At 39.4% G+C, this 12,487-nt stretch overlaps 1 protein-coding gene across 1 annotated transcript; it reads right to left on the reverse strand.

The window, feature by feature from the left end:
• Positions 1–323: 323 nt before the first annotated feature.
• LOC121754341 (receptor-like protein EIX2) lies at positions 324–8,290 on the reverse strand. The gene is made up of 4 exons (XM_042149717.1): positions 8,224–8,290; positions 1,831–2,423; positions 1,340–1,457; positions 324–958 (listed from the first exon to the last, which is right to left on the reverse strand). The coding sequence occupies exons 1-4, from the start codon at positions 8,288–8,290 to the stop codon at positions 324–326; spliced, it is 1,413 nt and encodes a 470-aa protein (XP_042005651.1).
• Positions 8,291–12,487: the final 4,197 nt, after the last annotated feature.

A 12,487-nucleotide genomic window follows, 5' to 3' on the forward strand; every position in this document is an offset into this window, starting at 1 on the left:
TATACCCAAAAGACATACATTCATTTTTAGAAGAACCAAACACGACATAGAGTATACAAATGAAAGTAAAAAAAATGAAAACAAAGTGAAAGTATAAACTAACAAAACAAACCAAATTACATAACTTCAAAATTTAACCGCCATGCGTTTCTTCACCTTAATTCATAAGTATGTGGTTTCACTCCTGAAAACATTAGGGTGTTATCATTCTGTAAAAATGAAATCTTGGAGACAGCATTTTTTTAAAAATGAGTAAATTAGGACAATAAGCCTAAAAATGATTTAATTTCATTAAATGTAGTAGTTAATATATTACCTCTATTTCAACTTGGTCTGAATTTGGATACAAGCACACCACCTTTGACATAGAACCAATCTCCAGCAACATCCAACCAGTTGAAGAATGCATCTCTCCATGATTTCTTCACTACAAATGAACCAACAACTCCCCAGAATCCAATGATAAAACCAAAGACCATTGATATGTCAACTTCTTGCATACAAAAGAAGCTAATGTTTTCTTTCTCATTCATGTTATCCAGTGGATTAGTGGTGGATGGCCTCAAGCTATCTTCGGGACACTCTGGCAGAGGATCGCCACAAAGTCCATTATTACCGGCATAAGTGGAAGCATTGAAGCTCTGAAGTTGAGTACTTGTTGGAATTTTTCCAAACAAACTGTTGTTCGACAAATCAAGAAAACCAAGAGTGTATATATCTGCCAAACTTGTTGGTATCTTGCCATAGAGTTGGTTATGTGATAGATCAAGAGAATCTAGCATCTCCATTTTACCAATATCAGGAATTATACCTCCGGACAAACTATTTCTTGATAGATTCAAGGAATTTAAACCCCTCATATTGGAAAATGATTTGGGTATGTTCCCAGTTAATCTATTGCTTGAAAAATCAATGAGTTTGAGAAACTCAAGATTTGTCTTGTATCCTGATTCCTTACCTTTCCATAGAAACGAGGAATATCCATAGTGCTTATTTTCATTGTTATTGTAAAAGTATATACTAAAAAGAAATGGATCGAGATATGTGGTACTCTTACTAGCCAAAACAATAAAATTGTTGAAGCAGTCAGGAATTATTTGTTTATCGAAAAATCCAGAACTTGAATATTAGTAAGATTGCATATCTCAGGAGGAATACTACCATGCAATCTGGGCAATCCAAGTGGGGATTTCTCCTGTTAACTTGTTCCCTCCAACATCAATGATTATCAACTTTGGGCAAAGACTCAAATTGCAAGGAAACTCCCCGAATAGATTGTTACCATGCATCTGCAGTGCAACAGAGTTTTGTAAATTTCCCAAAGAAAGAGGAATTTTACCTGAAAACTTGTTGCTAGCCAAATTGAGGGAGTGCAAGTTCGGAAATTTCTCCGAGCAATTGGGAACCTTTCCCGTCAACTGATTATTGGAGAGGTCAAGGCCATCATGGTATATGACCTGAGAATCGATTGTAACTAAGATCTATGAACTTAATGGATGAGGATGAGAGATTCGGAATTGTACCACTTATTTCATTGTCTGAGAGAAATAAGCAGTATAACCACTCCACAACCAACTCGGGGCTTCATCTGTTATATTGGCACCACGAAGTTCAAGGACTGACAAATTCCTGTGAGTTTGAATCCATTTTGGAAAAGATGGGCCGACATTACACCCGTCAAAATATATACTTTCCAACTGAGGAGAAGTGGGATTCAAAGACTAAACCTTCTAAAGAATTAAAAGAAAGGTCTAGAGTTCGAAGCTTTGAGAGTTGGCCAATACTTGGAGGAACTAAACCTTCAAATGAATTTAAAGAAAGATCTAGAACTTGAAGCTTTGAGAATTTGCCAATACTCAGAGGAATGTAGCCAGAAAAGTTGTTTCCGCTAAGGTGCAGTTCTGTCAATGAACAAAATGCTCTAAGGTCGGGAATCGATCCATTCAGTTGATTATGAGACGAGTCCAGTATTTCGAGTGATTCTAATCCTGAAACAACTACGGAAAGAGACGTAGAACTCAAAGAGTTATCAGAGATATCAAGTGTGAGTAAGTTGGTAAGGTTCCCCACATTAGGAGGAATAATCCCATGAAAGTTAGAATCCTCAAGAGATAAGTGTTGTAATTGTTTCATGGAACCAATGAATTGTGGTATTGGAATGCCTCCAAAATTGTTCCCGCTGAGGTCAAGATAATTCAAATGATGCAACTCGAGCAATGAATAACGAACCTCGCCTTGCAATCCGCAATAGTCACATTGGGGGGTGATTACATGGCTGGTGGTGTTGCTGCACTCAACACCATACCAATCACAGCATTCATCGCTTTGCCACGACGAGAGAACACCACGGTCATCGATGAGGCCATTCTTGAAGGTGAGGAGAGCTTCTCTCTCCTTATCTATGCATTTCACTTCAGCATCTCCTGAAACAAAAACACAAAAAAGAACAACATGAAGAAAATTGATGGCTATTCTTTTATTAGAAATCATACTGTCCCTTTATTGATGTATTGAAGTGAAGTGTATTTGTGGGAAACTCCGTTGTCTCAAGTGTAACGGTTTAAATAGGAAAAGATTCAAAGATACTCCATTTGTTCCCTCATAGTTGAGGCGAAATTTTTCGGCACGGAGTTTAAAAAAAATGTTGAGTGTGTTAAATAAATAGATAAAAAAGTAAGAGAGAGAAAAAAGTAGAAATAATAAAGTAAAAAATGAATAAAGTAGTGAGAATAAAGTAAGAAATGGTAAAGTTAAAAAGAGAAAAAATGTTACTATATATGTAAATGACTCAACTACGAGAGAACTTCTCGAAATAGAAAAATGACTCAACTATAAGGGAATGAAGGGAGTACAAAATAATATTCCTACATAAAAACAAAATTTAACGTCGGAATTGCGTCTAAAACCAATGAAAAAGACATTAGTATAGCGACGGGTGACTAAACTATAATCACTAAAAACTGCATGATTGGAAGATAAATGATTATACTATATATAGACATTTCTCATCAATTGTACATAATTTTCCAACATACAAATAGGGCTGTCAAATTGGATATCGGGTATTGGATACCCGATACCCGAACCCGAAAAAATCGGGTAATTGGATACCCGATACCCGAAAAATCGGGTTTCGGGTCGGGATCGGGTATTGGGTTATTGGGATTTTCGGGTATCGGGTAACCCGATACCCGATCGGGTAATACCCGAATACCCGAAATACCCGAAATTAATAATGTTTAATTTAATTTATCAATTAATTCAATTAGGGTACACATACAGGGAACGAATATATCAATTAATTTAATCTTTTTAAAATTATCAATTAATTTAAACTTTTTTAAAATATTATCAATTAATTTAATTTATCAATTAATTTAATCTTTTTTTAAAATATTATTCCTAGTTAACATCGAACAAGGAACGAATGTTTCAGCAGATAGATTGCAAGTATGGATTTATATTTTATATCAATGTCAAAGGCATGAACAAATATAAATGAATTATACAATCTTGGATTAAAAATTAAAGATAAATGAATTATACAATGTCAAAGGATAAAGGCAGATAGATTGCAAGTATGGATTAAAAATTAAGGATAAATGAAAGTTAGGGAGAAAGGCAATAAAATATGATATTGGTCATTGGAGCATTTTTTAATCGGGTATTTCGGGTACCCGATTTATCGGGACTGGATACCCGAATCGGGTATCCGGGTACCCGAAAATTTTTTCGGATCGGGTATCGGGTAGCTATTTTTTGGATTTTCGGGATCGGGTATCCGAAAATTTCGGGTCGGGTACCTTTGACAGCCCTACATACAAACAAAATTTGACGTTGGACATTTCTCATCAATTGTAGTACTACATGATTTTCCAACATATAAACAAATTTAACGTTGGAATTGCGTTCAAATAAAAGAAAAGGACAGAATAGTTAAGCGAAGGTTGACTGAGTTATTACCACTACAATACATAATAAATGGAAAGATAATTCGGGTTGGAAAATTGCCGCTGACTGTAAAAGTTTGAGACTATAAATTTTGAAATTTACGGGAAAATCAAAACGTACCCAAGTTTATGAAATGAGCGGCTATTACCTCTACATTTAATTTACAAAACAACAGTAAATAAAATATTATTTGAGAAACAAATAATTTACATGGACGGAAGAAGTACTACTTTTTTTAACAAAATTTATATACTAAATTGTCGGATTAATTAGTTACTTCCTTTAATTATAATGACAAACTACAGAAATGTGATTCTTAGATAATGAAAGTCATTGTTATTTCGTTTCTAGGGTATTTTATAAAATCTGAATTTGAAAAATACGAAAGTCAATGCAAAACTAATTTATGTCATTCTTAATAAAATGAATTAAAACTAACTAAAAATAAGCTATATGGCATCATAAGATTGAGTTATACTATATAAATATATCACAATTCTGTCTATATGCATAGGGTTGAGTAACGAAACCAAATTTCTCGCAAGTGGTATTCATCCAATATCCATGGATATACACAATATACTCCCTCTATATGATAAATTTCCTAAATTAAATGCATCATTTTATTTTATTTTATTTTATTTTATTTTATTTTATTTTATTTTATTTTATTTTATGTTGTTTTATTTTATTTTATTTTATTTTATTTTATTTTATCATTTTTCAACTTGAAACAACACTACATAAAAAAAATGTTTCATTTGAGATGTGACAAAAGTAGCATTATGTGTTGTGGATGCGCTCGCATCTGGTCCGGATGTCTTGCCCCGTGGATGGCCTCCAAATTATGTTAGTAATAGATATAAAAATTAAATCAGTAAGACTTTTAAGCAATTTCTAGAATAGTTGAGAATTAGATAACGTGAAATATGATTATATAATAGAATCTTAAGATGTACTCCTCCGTTCCTTCGTAGTTAAGGCAAAACTTTTTGACACGGAGTTTAAGAAAGGTATGTTTACAGCGGCGGATCCAGGTGGGGTCGGCTGATGATCCCACCAGCCCCCGACCCTACGCCGTTCGCGTCTCCGCCCCACTTCACGCAGTGTGAGATGAGACTGAGCAGAGAGAAAGAAAGGAAGTGAGGAGGGAGACGTCCGGAATCCCCGGCAGAGGAGGCACGGTCGAGAATGAAGAAGCAGAAAAGAAGCCTTTCAATTTTTTTGAAAAACGAAATTGGGTTTGGCGCAATGGTTTAGGTGAAGAATGAGGAGAGAGAAATGGATATGTCGATCATTATTTTTCTTCCCAATATTTATCTAGTTAAAATGCATCAAAACAGATACTCCATGCCCCCAGAATTTGACTAAGAGCATTAGCAGTAGTGCGGATGTTCCGGCGGACATTCCTGCGGACATCCCAGAAACACCTCATGCCACGTCATACGGACATCCCACTGCGTATGCCACCTCATACGGACATCCCACTGCACAATGACGGACATCCCCAAGGACATCCCGACGGACTTCCCACAATAATAAAAATTCACAAATTCACAAATTAAACAATTTCCGAAATTAAACAATTTACGGAATTAAAATTTCGACACAAATAGGGAAAAAAATTCCATTAAATAAAAAAAAGTACATTACACCAAATTAAAAAAAAATACATTTCAATAATTAAAAACTACATCAACGACGACCCCTCCGCTGCCATACTTCTTCAATAATATCGTTCTGGAATCGAACATGGGCTTGTTTTTTGCGCATGTCGGCAAATGCACGGACTCGATCGACTTCGTCGTGGGGTATCCCCATGCGTACATTGCTAGTGGCCACGCCGTGGCTTGGACCCGCAGCATCAGCATCATCATTGGTCCAATCAGTCATTGTTGGACCTTCATCTTCGACAATCATGTTGTGCATGATAATACATGCGTACATGATGCCGGCGATGCTGTCAACATACCACAGCCGTGCTGGACCCTTCACTGTCGCCCATCGAGCCTAGAGCACACCAAATGCCCGCTCCACATCCTTGTGTGCTGCCTCCTGACGACCCGCAAAATAGACCTTCTTTTCTTCTGTGGGGCATCTGATCGTCTTCACAAAGACGGGCCACGTAGGGTATATCTCATCCGCCAAATAATAGCTCATATTGTGCTGGTTGTCGTTGGCGACGAAATTGACGGCCGTACCAACGCCCATGCACTGGTCGTTGAAAAGGGGCGACGACTGGAGGACGTTGATGTCGTTGTTAGACCCGGCTACTCCAAAACAGGCATGCCAAATCCACAGCCGGTAATCAGCTACCGCTTCAAGGATCATCGTGGGATTATTGCCCTTGAAACCAGTAGTGTACATCTCTTTCCAGGCAGCGGGGCAGTTCTTCCACTCCCAATGCATACAATCTATGTTGCCTAACATTCCCGGAAACCGTGCTGATTCCCGTGCATATCCAGTAGAGCCTGAAAATCTTCGGGGGTAGGCTTCCGAAGATACCTATCCCCGAATATCTCCCTAACGCCCTGACAAAAATACTTCAGGCACTCACGGGCAGTCGTCTCGCCGATGTGGAGGTACTCGTCGAACATGTCGGCCGCGCCTCCGTATGGCAACTACCTGATTGCGGCAGTGCACTTCTGAATCGGCGTGTGGCCGGGTTTACCAACCGCATCCTCCCGCACCCTGAAATACCTGTATCGATGCATCCTAAAACGTCGTCGGAACATGTTCTCCCCATATCTTGGCTCCGGAGCGAAGTAATCCTCGTACAACCGACGGTGTACAGCGAGGTGGTCTCGGGGTACTATAGATCGACGATGGATGGGTCGAGGTACCATCGGCTCCAAGGCCGCTTGTTCCTCCCTATCCACTGCCTCCCGCACACGTGCATGAATCAGCCGCATCATGTGTTCATAATGCCCACCACTACCACTACTACTACCACTACCACTACCAGCCATTACAGATATATAAAAGAAATTTAGAGAGAGAGAAACTTGTTAAAACAAGTGGTGCGAATGAAATGAAGTTCAACGAGCCGTATATATAGACTTTTAAACAACAAAAAAATTAAAAATTAAAAAAGCAGGACGTCCGCATGGACGTCCGTCGTGTCTCCGCAATGCCGGACGTCTGCACGGACGTCGCTACGACATCAACGTACATGAACCACTAGAGACGCATGAGCCTCATGCGTCTCCTTTTAATGAAACGCATCACGGTGATGCGTCTTACACAAAGACGCATGAGGGACATGCGTCACAGGAAGAGACGCATCTCCGTCATGCGTCGCCTGTTTTTAAAAATTTTATTAGACGACGCATAAGAGTCATGCGTCTTAGGGAGAGACACATGAGACTCATGCGTCTCTAATTCGCATAAAACAGACGCTGGGAGGCATAAAGAGCAGACGCAACGCGAGAGAGGTGGAAGACGCTAGAGAGAACGATACCAGACCCGATTTCGGCAATTTCTTGGCGATTTCCCTTCATATTACGGTAAGTTTCCTTCAATCCTCCCTTATTTGTAGTTTATTTGCCTATTTTATGTAAGTTTCTCTCAATTTTATAAATTAGGGTTTATAAGAAATTGTTCAAATTTGACCGATGTTTTGTTGTTTTGTTAGTTGTAATGGATTTTATTGGTGAAATTCATTCTATTGTATAGTTTTTATATGTTTGAGATGCTTGGTGCTGCGATTTTGGTTGTTATTGGAGTAGAGATTAGAGGTTGAAATGTATCATGTAATTTAACCTTCCAATTTAGTAGTTATATGTAAATTAGCCCTTATAAAGCATGAATTGGAGTATTCAATGGATTAGTAGTTAATCATTTGGTTTATAATATTTTGTTGTTTTGATGATGAATTTGAATGTATATGTTATGCTTATTGTAAATGTGAGTTTGTAATTGTTGTTTTGTGAATATGTTATTAGATTAGATGGAGACTTCAAGTGCAAGCGGACAATTATTATATGGACCCGAAGACCCGTCCGTGCTATATCTGCAGAAAAAGCACCTTTCAAATAAACTATTGAAAGAAGGCACAACACAAGTTTTCAAAGTTCACCGGATGGAAAGTAAGACTTGGGATGTCAACATTCATGAGAATGTGAGGTATTGACTTGACGCCTTTGGTTTCAAAGGCGTGATGGATTGTGGAAAGTCGATGAAGGTTGACAATGAGATGATCACGGCTTTGATTGAGCGTTGGAGGCCCTAGACGCACACTTTCCATCTACCGATCGGAGAGGCGACGGTGACCTTGGAAGATGTGCAAGCCATTTGGGGTTTGAGAGCGGACGGTCGCATTTTCACAGGGCTTGACCATCATGTCGGATATCCTGATTGGCCTAGCAAGTGTCGAGATTTGTTGGGATGGATACCAGATACATCCACAGAGACAAAGCAAGGCGGTTTGCTGATGACCGCTCTGATCAACCAGACGAGGATACCTTTAGGTGATGACCTACCTACGTATGCATACATCCAAAGGGCACGTATCCATGCCCTAATTTTTTTAGGAGGTCTCATTCTACCAGACACCACGGGGTATAAGATTTCTTTTATGTGGTTGAATGCATTCGAGGATCAGGACGAGGTGCCGACTATTAGTTGGGGAAGTGCGGCTTTGTCCTACCTGTATCATTATCTGTGCGTGGCTTCCATGGATAAGAGGAAAGAGTTATGCGGGCCTATGATGCTTCTGCAGCTATGGGCGTGGGAAAGAATGCCCACATTGATGCCGTCGTTCATAGGAGCACTCGTGCACGAGCCATATACGCCATGTGGCGCCAGGTATATATTTAAATATTTATTTGTTTATGCATATTGTGTTATTTTTTTACATCGACTTTATTTATAGGTGGAAAGGAACAACGCAAATAGGAAATGCTCCTAGATACTCGGTTGAGCATTACCGTGATCAAATATCTCTGATTAGACCTGACCAGGTAAATATTATTTTAATGTTGACTTAATTTATGAATTTATTATGAAGTTAATTTGGTGTTTGCATTGCTGGTTTGTAGTTTCTGTGGACGTCATATGCACATTGCATACTGCCTGACTACTGCAGTGGTGTGAATGGATGCTCCTTGTGCGACACTTACTTGGTGTGTTGGGCTTATGTCGAGGCACATGAGGCTGGACGAGTGCGGCGACAGTTTAATCGGTACCAGGATATTCCTCGATTTGTAGACAGGATGCTCAAAAATGCCGATCATTTGGGCAAAAATGACCGGCTTGGTAAGAAGGGTAACAATTGGGAAAACACGCATCAGTTCTACATTGGGGAGTGGGACCTGAGGTATGAAAAGTTCCAGGCAACTGAAGACGCCGCACCGATGTCCATGAATATTCCTATGAGTCCGAGGTATATGGCGTGGTATAACAAGATTACAGTTACATACCTGACTCAGCCTGGGGTGCGGTCAACTGCTGGGATGAACGAGTCAGCTTCTTCGATGAGATTACTTGTAAGTTTGTTATATTAAACTATATGCTTTCATGTTGTATAGATTGTTTCGTATTGATATTTTTATGATTTTTTTTATCTTGGTTGAGGGTTTTCAGCAGGTTTTTCATTTAACTACTGAAAAAGAAATGGACCCAAGAATGCGCCAGATTCGAGAAATTGCTAGGCATGTCCTCCAGTCTACGAACAACGCCGATGTCATGGAGTACTCGGCTTCCCAGCATCAAGATGTGGTCATGCCTTATCAACCACAAGTAATTCCACCACGTCGTGGAGTGCCTAGTGTTCGGACTGGTGGACACGGTTTCACAAAGCAGTTTAGGATGTTGCAGCCGCATCCCGATTATGTAGTACCAGAGCCGATGAATCCAGAACATGACCCACCTCAGTGGTCTTCATATCCGGCGCATGAGTCTCATTCACAGTGGGACCGTCCCCTGTATTCTCCAAGCCAACCTGAGCCCGATTGGAATCGTCGCCCCTATTCACAAAGCCAAGACGTGCCGCAATGGAGTGGAGCCCGAGCATCAGTCGATTCATTCTTCCATAATTATCAGTTTGTGCCTCCTGTACAAGTTGAAGAAGAAGCTGATGATGAAGGAGAAGAAGAAAATGATGACAGAGAAGAGGAAAATGAGGAATAAGAGGTTGTGCAGAACATCCATTTGATTAGGAATCCTCCTTATTTTGCCTCGTCCGCGCTTTCGAGGAAGCAACTGCTCAGGGGTGATACGCAATTTCCATCCAGGTTTAGCCCAGTAGTCTTCGTGTCTTGGTGCGTGAAATGGGCCACCAGAGTACTGTGCTTCCCATGTAGCTTTGTGGTTGTGTTTATCTGTCACGACCGCCCTCACTAAGGATAGTAAAGACGGGGAAATCGTGACTAGGGAAGGGACGAAGGAGCAGGGAAGAAAAAGGGGAAAGCAATGAAAGACAACATCATAAACAAAGCTTCAAAAGAAGAGTTTTAATCGATTAAAAAATTAAGGAGCGAGTTAATATCTCAAGGTAAATAATGTTAAAAAGTAGTGTGGGGCAAAACGAAAGACTTTAACAAGAACGATTCGAAACACGGCAGCGGAAAAACAAGTATCAGAGGAGAGTCATAGGATGACGCCCATGTTTGAAGAAACGACGCATCCGGAAATTCCTAAAGCTCACTCAACATCCGCCGCAACATCACCCCTCAACCTGCACATAAAGAAAAAGGATATGCAGGGCTGAGTACTTGTTGTACTCAATGGGCTCATGCCGAAAACATTTTATAACAGTTATGTCATCCATACCGGTGAACTCGAGTTTTTACGTTTATTTAAGAAATATCACGAGTATCACAAAAACACTTTTCATAGACCGGCCGGTCAAAACAATCTCCCCACTTTCTCATCAATCAATCAATCACATCCCCTTACCATAGTGCGACGAAAGTGTGGCCACACTATTCGCCCACGAGACCGGCCGACTAGCAAGGACGGCTCACGATCCCCTCTGTGTACACAGCCTGATAGGGTTTGCGGCCTTACTCAGACCCGAATTCGTTTATCATAGCCCTATAGCCTAATGGAGCGAACTCACAAACTAGACATCAAGCACAATCTCAACATAGCCCTATAGCCTAACGGAGCAAGCTCAAACGAACTAGGCATCAGGCAAAAAATCTCAACATCAAAACAATCACGGCATGACATAACACTTTAAACCACCCTTATAACACCACATCATATTTTCGGAAAAATAAAGAGGTTTGAAAAGAAAGCCCACCTCGTCCGCTTAACAATTCACAATCCAACTTATGGCAACTCTCGTTCCTCGAGTTCACGAATACACAATCACCCTTGTCAACGACAACACAAGTCAGTCTTCCACAAAAACATATTACCATGCATGTCCTATCGTTTCTTTCACCGTTCTCTCAAAATTACCCAACCCAACGTTCGTCACAAAGATGGAAAAACACACCATAGTATATTTCGACGTATCTCACGCGATCACATCATTAAACACGTTCCTTGGATATACATGCATCATATAATACTTTTAAACTTGAAAATAAAATTCTTTTATCAAAGCAGAAAACTGACAGAACTGCGCGACCGTTTTATAAAAATCACTAAAAATTCACCCGACCTCATATGAAGCTAAATTTTGGTCACATCACAGAATACACATTCAAGTTCATTCTGACAAATTTTCACACTGAAATCACGTCGTTTAGTCAGTCAAATCAATAATTAAACTCTCTGGTCGGAACCTAAAATTTCTAATAGCACTGCGCAGTTCATTTGAAAACTTTACCATAAATTCATCCAATGCCTAAAAAGGCTGAAAATTTTACACGACTTAGAAGACACTTCAAATTTTCATATAGTTCAAGAATCACATCAATCAGAGGTCATTTGGTCAGTCAAAAAGAAAACGAAACATTCTTGGCGAGAACACAGGTTTCTGGCAGATTTGCGCAGTCAACTTCAAAAATTTATTAAAAATTCATTTTTCGATAAAAAGGGCTGAAATTCACACGAGACACGGAAAACACCTTGAAGTTTACTCAGTAAAAATTTTATATCAAAATTCGTTCGTTTGATGAGTCAATTACAGATCAGAAGCTACTGGTCGTGCACCACAGATTTCAGGTTCATAGTTTCGAAAATAGGGTTTTCATCTTCCATCAAACAAACCCCAACTTTTCATGCTGGAAAACACATAATCATGCTTAAAAGGTTCTCATAATCATGTTTGCCCATAAACTCACATCATTCACCAAAGATTCAAATCAAACTTCACAAAATTGCATTCAAAACGCATACATAAATGCAAACACAAATTCCCTACCGATTAAATCCTTAGATTTGAAATCCCTATACTCACTAGATGCATGAGGGAGTCGAAAGAATGTTTGGATGGAGAGGAATGAAGAATAGAGGTTTGATTGTACCTTTCTTGAACGAAACAATCGGTAGGAACGAATATAACTCTTGATTCTTCAACAAACTCTTGGCGAATCGAAAGGATCTTGAGTAGAGTAGAAAAATAAGTGTGGGAGAAGATGGA

This window comes from Salvia splendens, chromosome 11, assembly GCF_004379255.2.
Source record: "Salvia splendens isolate huo1 chromosome 11, SspV2, whole genome shotgun sequence".
Classification (NCBI taxonomy): Eukaryota; Viridiplantae; Streptophyta; class Magnoliopsida; order Lamiales; family Lamiaceae; genus Salvia; species Salvia splendens.